We start from the raw sequence: 14637 nt of genomic DNA, 5'->3' as shown, positions 1-14637 counted from the left end.
AAAATGTAAAGATAAGGTAAATGTACAGAATATGTAAACAATATTAGTCATGTTTTAAAACACTATTATGAAAAAAAAATAATCAGAATATACCATTTTTATTTTTTAAACTGTTATTAAATTCAGTTATGTAGGGAAGTTAAAAGTGGAAGGAACTTCAGGTATTTATCACTCACTTTCGACATTCATGGCCAGTCTTGTTTCATCTCCAGTCCTCTCCTTTGTCCCCCAACTGTCTCTGGATTATTTGGAAACAAATCCCAGACATCATTATAGATTTTATCTGTAAATATTTCAGTACCTATTTCTAAAGATTAGGGACTCTCTTTAAACCATAATGCCATTATCATATCTTAACAACACATCCCTAGTGTCATGAGATTTCTATTCAGCCATGTATCATTTCCTAATTGTCATATATATTTTTTATATTTTACTCACTTATGCGTTGTAAATATATAAAGTCAGGATGCGAATTAAAGTCCACAGTGATTGGTTCAAAGGTCCTTAAGTTCCTTAGTCTATAGTTTTCCATATATCTTTTTTTTTTCCCTTGTAACTTTTTGCTTAAAGAGTCTGGGTCACTTATGCATAGTTTTCCATAGTCCAAAGTTTGCTAACTGCATTATAGTGTAGTTTATTTAACGTTCTGTTTCTTATAAACTGGTAGATCCAGAAGCTTAATCGGGTTTTGTTTTTCCTTCCTGCAAGATTGTCACGAGTAGCATGTAACCAAATATTATTTTAAAGCTGGTATTGCAGGTGGTTTAAGTCCAGATTTTAAAGACATCCGGGTGAATAAAAGGAGTCTAGTCATAACATGTTGTGAGGCAGATGATTAGTGACTTATCTTTCTGCAGTAGTGGAAATTACCTCCAGGAATCTTCTGCACAGAACCAAATAAGAGGACTTGAAAGGTATTCTGTAGGGCTAGGAGTCTCAAGGAACCTGCCCTTCATGGTTGTAGTAGACACTGCAAGCTGCATGCTAGGCTTGACAGATCTATGCTTCTGGCTATTTCACTTTGAGTTTAAAAATTCAGCTTCTCATTCATACTACATTTCGAGTGCTCAGTGGCCGCAAGTGCCTAGTGGCTGGCTGTCGGGTGGACGGCATTGATACAGACTATTTCCATCATCACAGAACATTCTATTGGACATCCTGTTTTAGATTCTAGAGAGATCATGGGGTAGACAAACTGAATGAAATTTCCCTGCTGCTCAAGCATATTTTTAGTTGATACTTTCTCTATAAACCTTATCATTTGGATTTTTGCTTTTTTCTGTTTTTTTTTTTTAAATGTTTGTTTGAGAGAGTGCAAGCAAGGGAGGGGCAGAAGGAGAGAATCTCAAGCAGGTTCCATGCTGTCAGCAGAGACCGGATGCAGGGTTTGCACTCACAAACCGCGAGACCAAGACCTGAGCAGAAATCAAGAGTCGGATGCTCAACTGAATGAGCCATCCAGGTGCCCTGTAGTGCTGCTTCTAATGGAGCACTACCCTTTTAGAATAGGAATACTGCAGGGCCATTCGTCTGTTGGTAGAAACCATGAAAAGTGTGTTTTTGGACAAGTTTGTTACAGATACCATTAACGTCTCTCCTGTTTTTAATGTTGTATTTCAGCTTGCTAATACATTTATCTAGATTATCATATCCAGAAAGCATACCAATAGGTAACAGTATAAACACAGATTAAGCTGATACAGTGAAAAGAAAGGTGGTGACAGTTGCTATGGTAACATGGTCAGAAACAAACACATTGTTTCTATTTTACAACATTTTTATGAAATGATTTCACAGAGTGAAGTTTTACAGCACAAAAAGTAAGTCAGCACAGATAGCCAACTATTTTGATTCTCCTACTCAAACTGTTATACTGGAAGCAAATTTTATAGCTCGTTGAAAGAATTCCCTCAATTCTAAAGGTACTTTGGAGAGACAGCTCTTTCCAAAGGATACCTTTTATCAGCTTTGTTGCCTATGAACATTAACCTACTGGCTGTCCTACCTGCCTTCCAGGTGAAGAAACAGTGTAGCATTTTACTTTATTTCTATTGGGTCTAAAAATACTTTAATTGAACTCTGCTTAACCTTTTACAGCGGAAGTTCAGAGTGAAATCGAAAGGATTTTTGAACTTGCAAGAACATTGCAACTGGTAGTCCTTGACGCAGATACTATTAATCATCCAGCTCAACTTAGTAAAACTTCCTTGGCCCCCATTATAGTATACGTAAAGATTTCTTCTCCTAAGGTAAGTGGGGTTGTTATTGTCTGCTCTCTAATCACACTTCACTGTGGCGTTTATGTTGTGCTTTACACTTGTAAAAGGCTATGTTTCTAACATCAGGAGTGTGAAGAGACAGGGTAGTCAAGAGTTCTTAATATAAGCGAACACATGGCTTACAACAGTGATTCCTAAAAGTGTGGTCCCTGGTTTCCTGGAGGAAGGTTCTGAGAAACTTGCTGTGAGAGTCCACAAGGTCAAAATGATTTCCACAGTAATACCAAGACATTATTTTCCTTTTTCAGTGTTTGGGCATTTGCACTGATGGTGCAAAGGTGGGTAAAAGTTAAGTGTCCATGACTCGAGACTGGTACCAGACAGCACCCACAGTGAAGAAAACCACCACCGTGCAGTTGTACTGCGCAGTATCCTGACACAGGAGTAAAATCTGACTCTTCAATACAAGCCTTTTCAATATCCTGTGTAATGAAACAGGAAGTACATTTGAAAGTGCTTCAGCTACAGTTTTAGCAGTTAGCTACCTTGAGGACACTTCGCAATACAAACTCAAGTAGCTTCTTTTCTGATGGAACACCATTTTTATTTGCAAGAACAACTGGCATACTATGTTTATTCAGACTTGCTTATTTGGCAGATCTTTTCCCATTTGTCACCAGTGATAAAACTGAAGATTTCAAACAAAAAAATAGAATTTCAGAAAATTCGAATCTACCCGAGAGCTTACCAGGTTCTCAAAAGACAGACTTTTCTGAGATTAGTGGTAATGGCAAATATATTATTTTAAAAATGTGTCAGAAGATCTGAAGAACTCAGTGCACCATTGGTTTTCCAGATGATGAATGAATGATGTTACAAATCATGCCTAGTAAAAGATCCGTTCAAATTTCAAGACAGGGCAATGGAATTTAAGAGTAAGAGAAGTTCATGGATAGGGTGTTAGCTTTCACGTGCAGACTGTCGTGAAGAAAGTAGTTTGGTGTAATGTTAAAAGACAATATCCACAGTTACCTGCAAAGGCTACTAAAATACTCCTCCTCTCCTGAATTCCCTGTTGAAGGATAAATTTCTTCACATGTTCCAACCAAAACAATACACAGTAGCAGGTTAAAAGTAAGTGTAGCTAGGAGACTTTGCAAAAAACTATAGACACTTGTACAAAAATAAGTAACATGTTCACATGTAACAGGTGTATGTTCTAAAGCTCTTGGGGTTCTCAATTTTTGTAAACATAAAGGAGCCACGAGACCAGAGGTTTGGTAAGCTTCGGCATAAGCTCCATGCCAGCTGGGTATTTTTTTTGAAGCCTGCACCTGACGTGTGTGTGAACGCGTTAATTCTGCAATCTTAGACATTTTGTAGCTCAGTCTATTGAGCTGCTTCTTCAGCTGAGTGCAGATGTTCTCCCGTTACACCTTATCTCGCACAGGTTTTACAAAGGTTAATAAAATCTCGAGGGAAATCTCAAGCCAAACACCTCAATGTCCAGATGGTAGCAGCAGACAAACTGGCTCAGTGTCCTCCGGTAAGTGGTCTCTCGGAACGGTACAATCCACTCTGCGTCCTCAGACCTGGCGGCATATCCACAAGGCAAGCACACAAACACCGGACGGAATTCTCCCCACCGAGCCGTGGTCCTCACTCCCAAGAGGTGAACTGTCCCACCCGTTCCCACAAGCACTTGTCTAGATCATGGCTTACAAAAAGCTACAGTGCATTCCGTGGTGACCGTGCACTGTTAGTATCTAATTGTCTTAAATGAAACAAGATTGTGGTTTCAAAAATTTCGTTGCTAAAATGGATTTGGGATTACTATTCACTTCTAATAATAGGGAGCAAGTTGCTGGCTCTTAACAACTGAGAAATTGATTTGAGACCATGTAAAAACAAATTTCTGAACATTCAAAACACCTTCTTCCTTCTAATCCCTCCTTTACCTATCATGCTTTGGGACCCTGGATCACCTCTGGGTTTTTGTTTAGTTTTGATATGCAGGTATAACAGAAGTTATAAGAGTTCTGATTATATTAATTTTCTATTGCTTAGAATATTTTGAAGTTTGCACCCTGTCAAATCATCTGTGGTTTCAGCTTTTTTCTGCCAAATTTCATGTCCTAAACAGGCCTCAGTCATTTCCAAGATTAAGTTTTTCATAGTCTCCATGTCAAAAAACAGGCCTCTTCTCTACTGTCCAGATTGTATTTTTGTTTTCTTTTTTTACTTCTCTTTTCTATCATGTCCTAAACAACTTTCACGACACCTTTCATATTCTGGTGATTGCCACGGTTAAGCATCGAGGGTTGTAAATGATTATCTCAGGCAGACAGACTGGCAATCAGACTCAGCAGGGCAGTCAGCCAGTTAGGTAAGGAGAAAGCAGGAGCACACGAGCAAATACAAAGTGGTGCAGCTCTTGAGCCCCTCCCTCGTGTGAGTGTGTGTGTGCAACTCACTCGGTGCGGGGCTGGCTAAGTGCGCCACCTGAAGTGTCTGTCTCTGCAGGAGCTGTTTGATGTGATCCTGGACGAGAACCAGCTGGAGGATGCTTGTGAGCACCTTGCCGACTATCTGGAGGCCTACTGGAAGGCCACCCACCCCCCCAGCAGCCATCTCCCCAACCCTCTCCTTAGCCGGACTTTAGCTACTTCGACTCTGCCTACTAGCCCCACTCAAGCCTCTAATTCACAGGTAAGAGGAGCTCTTCCTTACGGCCTAGAAACCGAGCTGCCTTAGGTCACATGGCCGGGATCCACTCCCAGTCACCCAGCACAGCACTCCTTCCAGTTAGAGCAGCTCCATCCACACTGAGTCATTTACGGGTACACAGCTCCCACTGAAGACAGTAAACAAACCAGGTAAACAACATACTACAGACGTATATAAACTTTAAAACTCCCTAACTACATGTTCTAGAAGACAAGGATAGAATTTCCTATACCATCTATATAGCACAACCATGGAATCAGACTGCCTGGGGTCACGTTCCCGCTCCACCGCTTACTCTCTATGTAAGTTTGGATAAGCTCCTCACGTGCCCCTTGCCTCACGAAGACTGATGGCAACCTGTCCCCTACGGCCACTGCATTAATGAATTAATACACAAGACAGACTTAGGACAGTACATTCCTCATGCTAAGTGCTGTTGGGAGCACCTGTCATTTTACTTTTTTCCCCTCAATCCAAAGCCAACATCTTAAGCATTTTTTATCTTCCCGTGTGTATTCAGGTAGAGGTAGTTAAATGTGCACTTGTGTGCAGAAAATCCTTAGGGCCCTGAATCTGATTTGAACTCCAAGAGAACATATAAAAGGATCCCCTCCCCCCTTCATTTACTCATTAAGGGGAAAAAGAAAGTTCCTCTGTATGCTGTTGTAGGCTCTTACAAATTCAAGTCCAGTATAATGTAGTACAAACCTTAGAAATGCCACTGGGTGTTATCAGACGTACGGAGTAACTGAGTAGGTGAGATTTCATTCTAGAAACTTAGACGGGAATAAACCTGAATGCATGGGCTTGCTTTTCTGACATGTTACTTCCTGACGCTCTGGCCTTGGCTCATGCCTGCGCCGACTTCCTCCTGTGCCAGGGTTCTCAAGGAGATCCGAGGACTGCGCGCTCTGCTCCTGCCCGTTCCGCCTCCCAAGCTGAAGAAGAGCCCTGCCTGGAACCCGTCAAGAAACCCCACCACCGTTCTTCGTCCTCCGCCCAGCACCACAGCCATCGTGGTGGCACGAGTCGAGGCCTCTCCAGGCAGGAGACGTTTGACTCGGAAACCCAGGAGAGTCGAGACTCTGCCTACGTGGAGCCGAAGGAAGACTACCCCCCCGAACAGGGGGACCACTACGCCCCACACCGCGACCACAACCACAGAGAGGAGCCCCACGGGAGCAGCGAGCACAGACACAGGGAAGCTCGACACCGTGCCAGGGACCTGGATCGAGAGCAGGACCACGGCGAGTGCAACAAACAGCGCGGCCGGCATAAATCCAAGGATCGCTACTGTGACAAGGATGGAGAAGGCGTAGCCCGGAAACGGAACGAGGCTGGGGAGTGGAGCAGGGATGTTTACATCCGCCAGTGACTTCTGCCCTCTTGTGTGTTTGTTCTTTTTTTTTTTAAGTCTTGTATGACACCATCCTCAGACTAAATCTCTGGGGTCTACATTGCAGTCAGATGTGATCTGTCTTGTATACTCTGTATTGCTGTTGCTTGAATAGCAATAGCATGATTGATAAGGAGTATTAATATACCTTTTTTTTTTCCTTTTGCAAGTGCTACGTAAGTTGGCCTCGTATGGCTGCAGTGCTCCGGTTGTATACTGGACTTTTCAAAAACTGTTTGGGATAGCTGCCACTTGAACAAAATCTGTTGCCACCCCGGTGGCTTTAGTATTTTAAGAAACATAGTTGATGTTTTCAAAAATGTACTTAATGTATCCAGCAAGCCAGAATTGGCCCAGATAAAAGTGGAATTTCCTGATTCTCCAGATTTTTAATATGTAGGCACCAGATCTGCATACTCATTTATCCATGGACCACTGTTTCTTGCTTGTACCTCTGGCTGACTAAATTTGGGGACAGATTCAGTCTTGCCTTACACAAAGGGGATCATAAAGTTAGAATCTATTTTCTATGTACTAGTACTGTGTACTGTATAGTTTGTAAATGTTATTTCTGCAAACACCTTCTTATGATAATTATATATATAATATATAAATATATATATATATCAGTTTGATCACACTATTTTAGAGTCTTAATGCCAAGTCAGCAGATTTGCTTTATGAATTACAGGGACTAGAGATGCCCACCTTCAGGAAATTTGTTATATCGTCTAGACACCTACCCCCATTCTCGTAGAAAGTCTGTACATACTGTAAATACGCGTGATTGCTTGACTTGAAAAGGTTTGATTTCTGAATGTTTTACCATCCTTGTAAGTTTATAACTTTGACCATAAATTATGGTAAATATAACCAAACTCCAAAGGTTGTTCTAATCCATGCAGTTCACACTGATTGTGACAAACACGTCCTGAGTAGTTAGTGTCTTATGTCGCTGCACTGGACTTGACGAGCCGGACCTCTCTGTGTGCAAGTGCGTCTGTGTGTAAGAGCGGTACGAGTGTGCACGAGTGACTGAGATGGACCCGAGTGCTGAAGACTCGAGACTGATGACCTAGAATTCTACCCACCTGGCTTTGTATTTAATTGTGTTACGTGTCGCTTTAAAAATAATCCGTTGAGCAGTCAGGGAATGTGAGGAAGCTCGCTGCCAAAGGTGACTAGGAAGGCATCCATGTGCTGGCTCCTTGTGTTTGCTCCTAGAGTAAGAACACAGGCAACTTTTAACTGTGAGTGTTTCACTGGAAATGTACAATCTTTGTGTGTTTGAGTATTTGTTTTAGTAAGAAATGTTTACACAGCTTGTAGAATTATTTCGTGGGAAAATAAATTTTTCTACCTTCTCCCACCTCCTTTTCTAAACCTTGCCTATCGTTCCTGTGGTCTATCTCCCCCAGATTTACCCTTCATTCTGTTCCTTACCACCAACTCCAACACGTCAATGTCCGTCAAAACCCAGAAGTGCTTCTTACAACCAAAGTTTCTGCTCTTCAGAAGTAATCAGGGCAAAATGAGGGGACTTGAAGTGAACAAAACATTAAGAATATCTTCTTATGTTAGACACCTGCTCTGAAGGGGAGCCCGGAAGATGCTGTTCTCCACGCCTCAAAGATAGCACTGTCAGCAGCTCACAGTGTGGTTGCCACGCTAAGGCTAAAACCTTCTCCGTGTCACTTATGTGTCCATTTTGTCCAGTTATGACTGGACAGGTAAGACAGTATTAGGTGTGCAAGTACCTAGCACCTGAAGTTTGTCCCTGGAAAAGGCCCATCTATAATTGCCTAACTTCAGATCTACACATTGTAAAATTATTATTAAGTCGGTTCATCTAGTTTTGTTCTGCTTCTTTGATTATTCCAGGTTCTTGCCAAATATTCTTGGAGCTTTATATGTAAAACTTTCACATTTAACTCCTTATTTCCCTCCCTGCACAGAAAAACGCAGTTTTACAAATGAGTTACACTTTAAGGGTTTTACCCGCAAATGGAAGAAACATTTTCCTCAGAATTAATCTTTTTGTTAATTAGCTCTGTACTGTTGACAAATTTATTTACTGAAGATAAAAATGGTAGATGTAAACATTTTTGATGTAAAATATTCGTATCATTGGGAAACCATATTCCAGTTACAGTTACCTGTGTAAAATATTTCTGAACTTTCATCCCAATTAATGACTTTGGAATATTTAAATTCTTGAAATATAACTGGTATTTATCTTACTTGCTGCTACCACTAATCTTTCAACGAGTCATGCCAACAGATTCCGGTTTTAAAATTTGTATCTGGATTCTTAATTTTTCACTTACTGTGAAACATAGTAGTCCAAATCAGAGTATTCCTCAAAAAAAATATATTGCAGGATTTGACATGAACATCTATATGTGTGTAAACAGTGTGTTCTAAATTTGTAAATGAAGAAATAATCCCAAGGGCAATGGGAGATTTACTGATTTGTGGAATGTAAAATTAGTCTCTTCACTCAGCAAAGGCTTAATCTTAACCTACTCAGTTGTAGAATCATGATCTTTGTAGTCGACCTAGAAAATGCTGGAAATGTCCTTAATAGTTCTGTGTTTTATTGTCAAATCCGTTTCAGTTCTTCCTATGCTCTTTCTCTACTGCTCATTTAAGTTACTGTTACAAAAAGGTGCTGCTAAATGTAGGATGTCTTAGTCATACTGTACTTTGGGACAATGCCACATTTTTAACATGGTCTGCTATGCATTCCTGTTAAACATTCACTGTCAGCTACACTGAACTGTTCAACAAATCTGGTTTAAAGTCATTCATACAAAACAAATAAAGAGCTGGCTTTCTGCACTGTTTACTAGTAGAAGTATTGATTGCCATTTTAGGGATGATTCTGATAGTTGAGAATACGTCCTGTTTTCAACACCAGTGCCCACTTGTGGAGCAGCTCTCTCAAGGGCAACGCTAATCACTGACGTTACTTTAGCGACGTTCCCGTGATGTCGGATAAAATGATCGCGTACAGTAGGTAAAGATCCTTTAAGATCGAGCAGAGTAATCTTTCTCCTACGTTAGTTTTACATGTGTGGCAATTCTTGATTCAGATTGTTTTTGTTATTCCTTCGTTTTTAAAATGAAGATCCATCTTGACGTCAAATTTAAATCCTCACCCTCATCCCTCCGCTCAATGATACAGTGCTACTAGTCTCGGACGCTAACCTTATTTCCATGCCAAGGGTCACGCTGTTGGAGAAAACAGCCACTAGATCGTTCTGGGTCAATTACTTAATTCTGGTTAAATTGCATTTTCAACGACTTGTACTTCACTTTACGATTTAAAGTAAACTATGGCACAGGGTTTTGAAGTAAAATGTACTCACTGTTAAACTGAAATGTTTTTGTTTCACAAGAATATGTTAACCCTAAGTATGTTAAGAGATAATATATTGTCCTCCACATTTCCCAGATTTTTTCCCCTTTTGTTCTATTTTTTTCTCAAACTTAAGTCCTTTAAATGTGTTTTATTTTCCAAGTTGCCCTACTTTTTGAAGGAAAGAAACCCACTGAAACTGTCTATGTCAAAGCAACAATTTTTAACAATATTCTTTGTCCTGCTGTTTTTAATATGCAAATATTTTTCATCAGTTTTGCCTGCATTGTTTGTATTTTGACAGTTGTCAGTGTTAATCAACAGTTTACATGTTTACTGCTGGGCTCCCGATCTGTGATTTTCATCCCAGCTTAGCACAAAAGGCTTTGCAGAAAGCAGGGGAAGAAATGGATTTTTTAAAACACACCGGAAGTCTGGAGAAATGTGGTGAGCTCTAGAGACAGAAGTGCCACAGGTAAACGTCCAATGACATCTACTGGATAAAAGGCAGAATGAAGGATATAAAGAAGTCAGTCACACATTTGAATCTTATGGACCTTGATATATCTTTTCCCCCATTAAATAAGCACGTATTGATGATCTGCTCTAAAGCGGCGACAGAAAAAACAGGATTCTTGCCTCCAAGACTTTCCCAAGCATGGGGGGAGGGGTAAAGGGCATGGCCAGTAAACTAAGAGTGAGTGTGTCAAGTACCATGACAGCAGCAGAAGCAGGTCCTAGGGATATATGGAAAGACAGAAATGCCTAAGCCAACCTCGGAGAAGGATATTCAAGAAAGGCTTCTTCAAAGAAGAGGCCTGCTAAAGAGCTTACCTGATCCAAGTGACCTTGCAATCTTGATGGGACACAATAGATAGAAGAAATTCTGAACAGAAACCTAGGAAGGAAAAAAAAGGAACTATCAGGTAGTTGTTCCCAGTTGTCTACCTTATATGCCCAAGGCTGAGAAATTCTGAGATGATTCCAAAGGAAGTTAACAAAACATTTAGATGTATTTAATACTATATAAGGGCTGGGTATTGAGTACTTAAATATATCTCATCTAAAAAGCAATAGGATGAAGCAAGCCTAAGGTTATAATTTTTAGTAAGAGCAGTCACATTGCTGCTAACAGCGGCATGTCTGGTCACTTTTAGGGGATGTTCTGGATTTTGCTGGATTCCAGATTTGATCATGAGGTACCCTTTTTTTGTCTTCATCTACCATACTCACAGTTGCTTTGTCTGATGTTGGGAGTTCTGTGAATGTGTTGATGATCAACAGAACACCAAAGCTTGGCTCTAAGGGTCAAGCCAGTTCCCACAGTTATCACAATAACTTGCAGAACAGGTATTCCAGGGGATGATGAAAGGTACCCAAACTGTGGAATACTCTCATAATTTTAATCTACAGAGTGAAGAAAACATTGTAGTTTTCAGTTTAAAAGCATGAAAAAAAAAAAAAAGTAAACATGGTGAAGACACACTACCATTTAGGAGAGGTCCAGATTTCATTTCAAAGAGTTGACTGATCAAATAGTAAGCAGAAAACCTCAGATAAAATGCTCACCTCAGTTATGAGTACACGAAAAACGTTATAGTTTCCAGGCCCTGAATTTTTAGAAAACTACCACCCCTTAGGAACTCTCAGGAACAAAACACTACTTTTTATCAAATTAAGTATTACTCATTTTATTCCTCTTGTTATAATCACAGATTTTAACATTAAAAATGATTTGTATTCTTCATACATTAAAACACAAAACCCCAAATGAAAATATGCTCCAGATATCTGTAGGCATCTCATTTTCTTTATACTGTGCTAAATCCTTAAGAAAACACATATTTTAAACACAAAATATAATCTTGTACCACCCCCCAACTACCTCCTCCGTGAAGCGGTCTCTTAATCAAGCCTCTTGCTCCCTGGTACAACAGCTGGCAGCCTTTTCTGTTTCCTTAGCAACTATGTCATCAATCACCAAGCCTGACAACAGTTTGATTAAAAAAAAAAAAAAAAAAAAAAAACCCACAAAAAAAAGGAGGGAGGAAAGGAAGGAAGGAAGAAAACCAAACAAAACCATAGAGCTAATGTTTGGAACTTTGGTTTCTATGGATCCTACGTGCTTTTGCGTTTTATGAATTTTGCAATAAAAAAACCTATACAATCTTTATTTGCCAGCCAAATCATGTCTTCTATTCTGGCATCTCCGAGAGAAGCGATGTCAGTGTCCCGAACTGGCACAACAGATGGATCAAATCGCTGCAGCTGTTTCAATTGTTCAGATGATAGGCCGGCTCCCATCATTCCTTCTCCTCCAATCTGTGGTTCCTGGGTGGAGAAAGGGGAAAAAAATACGAATATCCTATCATTAGTAAGTGTGCCTGTGTACAATTTAAACGACAAAATTGAGGTATAAGTACCACCAATTCCAAAAATAGATAAATGTTATCTCTGTGGAATATACGTGCGGTTTTTCTCGGTGGTAACAAATGGTCACCTGATGAATGACTATCTGTTAGGACCCATCTGCTCATCAAGTACTGCAGCTTTGCCACATTTTAGCTGTATGTATTTTTTTTTTTTAATGTTTATTTTTGAGAGAGAGGAAGAGAGACAGTGCGCGAGCAGGAGAGGGAGACACAGAATCTGAAGCAGCTCCAGGCTCTGAGCTGTTGGCACAGAGTCCAACTCGGGGCTCGAACTCAGCAACCATGAGATCATGGCCTGAGCCGAAGTCGGATGCTTAACTGACTGAGCCGCCCAGGCAGCCTTGGCTTTGTGGTGTTAAGCAAGTAACTTTACCTGTCTCCTCATCTACGAAACAGATCAAGTACTCAGTTCTAAGACTTCAAGAAGGTGGTGGTATGCCCGGCATACAGTGGCCAGTCAGTGAAACATCATTATCAACAACAGTAATAAATACAAATTCAGCTTTATCATCACATTCCCCAAAGCGGACCTAAAGGTGCCTTTCTCTGACCCACACCAATTGGATGATAAAAGTCTCCTTTTGTTGTTTTTAAATGTACTAGAACAATTATTACAAAGAGATAAAGTAAGACTGTGTCAGTTGGTTTAGAATACAGAATCGTAAGGAACTGAGTGATATGTGTGAACCATGACCACAAAAGATCGACAATCCTAACTTCAGTCACCAATGCACAAACGTTTACGTACTACTGAAAACCTATCGTTTATTAACTCCTGGACAGAAAGTTTCTCTCTCTTTTAGGTATATATTGAGTGTTGTGTATACATACACACACACACATAAAATTCAAGTGAATTCTGAAGTCTTCCTTTCCTCTACAAAGCAGTTATCTTAACTTCTGAGTCTAGAAACCATCTCTCAATTTTTATTCATATATCCCAATTACCTACTAGAATTCTGTACAGGAAGGTTACTGAGGTTAGATGTTCAATGTATCTGACTAAATGTGAGTATTGTTACATATTTAAATTAACCTCAAACATCATGAGGTAAACATATAGTCATAATATAGTTTTGATAAAAACCAAAACAGGTCAAATAAAGTGTAAGAAAACTTTTAAAATGTTACATATTTTATGTAACAAATTGTGAAGAAGCAATAATCCTGAACCATTTTCTCCCCTCTGCTAGTCTTCTGATATCCCAGTTATTACAGCTTATTTGATTGAGAAAAAAAATGCTCGACATACTCCATACCAGCAAAATGTAGGACCAGGAGAGGAAAGGAATAAACAACTCTTTAGGAAAAAAAAAGGTCTGTATAAACTGAACAAGAGCCACAGGTGAAAGAAACCTGTAACACAAGTACACCTGAGCTCTGCGGCATTTTAACACAATGGCAAAGAACGAAGACGGGGAAAAACTGCTGGGACGTGGAAATTCTCTGTTCAGTGTCAAATGGATCTCACTGGAGGAACATGCTTGTCTATTGCAGTATTTGTTTCTGAAGTTTCGCTGGACACAGTTTTTCATATGACAACCTCGTGTTTATCACCACACTCATGATTCTGTGATTTGTCACATTACACAGAGAAAACCGAACTTACTTGTACCTGGGGCTGAAGCTGGAGGCAAGGAAAGGTTGCGAGGGCCCAGGCAACCTGTTCTTCGTTTTCCGCCAGTGTGATGGTGCACGTGCTGTAAACCAGCACGCCCCCTGGCTTCAGCAGCTCAACTCCCTAAACAAACATGTGATCAGACCACGGGTGTACCACAAGGCAAAATCAACATTTTACAGGATTTTGTATCTGTAGGACACCTTTCAAGTGTTTGGGATAAATGTTCTGTATGATCAAGACTCACTCTCTGAGTCGAGTGTTCCAGCCCAGGTGCATTTCACGCTCTTGGAACTGTTAGTGCACTGAAACCAAGACTTTCCTAAACGTAAGCATTCACTTTCACTACTTTAGATACCCCTTTTTATGCCCAAAATCACACATGTACACTTTGTAAGCCATCCTCCTTTCTGAACTCTGTACTCATGTACTCAATCGCCTTCTCCATTTGTCTACTATCGAATTTGACGTGTCTCAAACTGAACACCTGTCTTCCAAGACCTTTTAGAGAAGTGCTATTTTCAGGCCCCCAACCGGAGATGATCTTTTACTCCTCTCTTTCTCCTGCACTCCCATCCGCTAGCAAATTCCATTGGCTCTACTTTTAAAATATATCCAGAGTTTGGCCACCTCCCCTGTCATCATTCTGGTCCAAGCTACACCGTCTTTCGCCTCCTTCTCAGCCTACCTGCTTCCTTGTCTGCCCTCCTACAATCATCTCCAGACAGCAGCCAGAGAGCAGTGTTTTTATTTTTTTTTTAAAAATTTTTTTTTCAACGTTTATTTATTTTTGGGACAGAGAGAGACAGAGCATGAACGGGGGAGGGGCAGAGAGAGAGGGAGACACAGAATCGGAAACAGGCTCCAGGCTCTGAGCCATC

The 14637-nt window shown here is 40.4% G+C and overlaps 2 protein-coding genes across 14 annotated transcripts in view; one reads left to right on the top strand and one right to left on the bottom strand.

Annotated features, from left to right (window-relative positions):
- CACNB2 (calcium voltage-gated channel auxiliary subunit beta 2) overlaps window positions 1-9193 on the top strand; it is a 381041-nt gene extending 371848 nt beyond the window's left edge. For all 9 annotated transcript variants that reach the window (XM_040451274.1, XM_040451276.1, XM_040451273.1 and 6 more), the window contains 4 exons: window positions 2101-2252; window positions 3673-3768; window positions 4746-4931; window positions 5830-9193. In XM_040451274.1, the coding sequence (XP_040307208.1) occupies window positions 2101-2252; window positions 3673-3768; window positions 4746-4931; window positions 5830-6324 (929 nt within the window). In that variant the 3' untranslated portion in view covers window positions 6325-9193. The remainder of the gene's footprint in view (window positions 1-2100; window positions 2253-3672; window positions 3769-4745; window positions 4932-5829) is intronic.
- NSUN6 (NOP2/Sun RNA methyltransferase 6) overlaps window positions 1-14637 on the bottom strand; it is a 73934-nt gene that overhangs the window by 1860 nt on the left and 57437 nt on the right. Inside the window, exons 10-13 of one of the 5 annotated variants that reach the window (XM_040451283.1) lie at window positions 13754-13879; window positions 10541-12037; window positions 7437-7565; window positions 177-238 (exon numbers count right to left, since the gene is read on the bottom strand). In XM_040451283.1, the coding sequence (XP_040307217.1) occupies window positions 11825-12037; window positions 13754-13879 (339 nt within the window). In that variant the 3' untranslated portion in view covers window positions 177-238; window positions 7437-7565; window positions 10541-11824. Of the gene's footprint in view, window positions 1-176; window positions 239-7436; window positions 7566-10540; window positions 12038-13753; window positions 13880-14637 lie in introns of those variants that run through there. The other 4 variants (XM_040451284.1, XM_040451285.1, XM_040451286.1 and 1 more) reach the window with 4 other exon arrangements.

This window comes from Herpailurus yagouaroundi, unplaced genomic scaffold, assembly GCF_014898765.1.
Source record: "Herpailurus yagouaroundi ecotype Mexico unplaced genomic scaffold, PumYag 203, whole genome shotgun sequence".
In the NCBI taxonomy this organism is placed as follows: Eukaryota; Metazoa; Chordata; class Mammalia; order Carnivora; family Felidae; genus Herpailurus; species Herpailurus yagouaroundi.
This window is presented reverse-complemented; position numbering and strand designations above follow the sequence as displayed.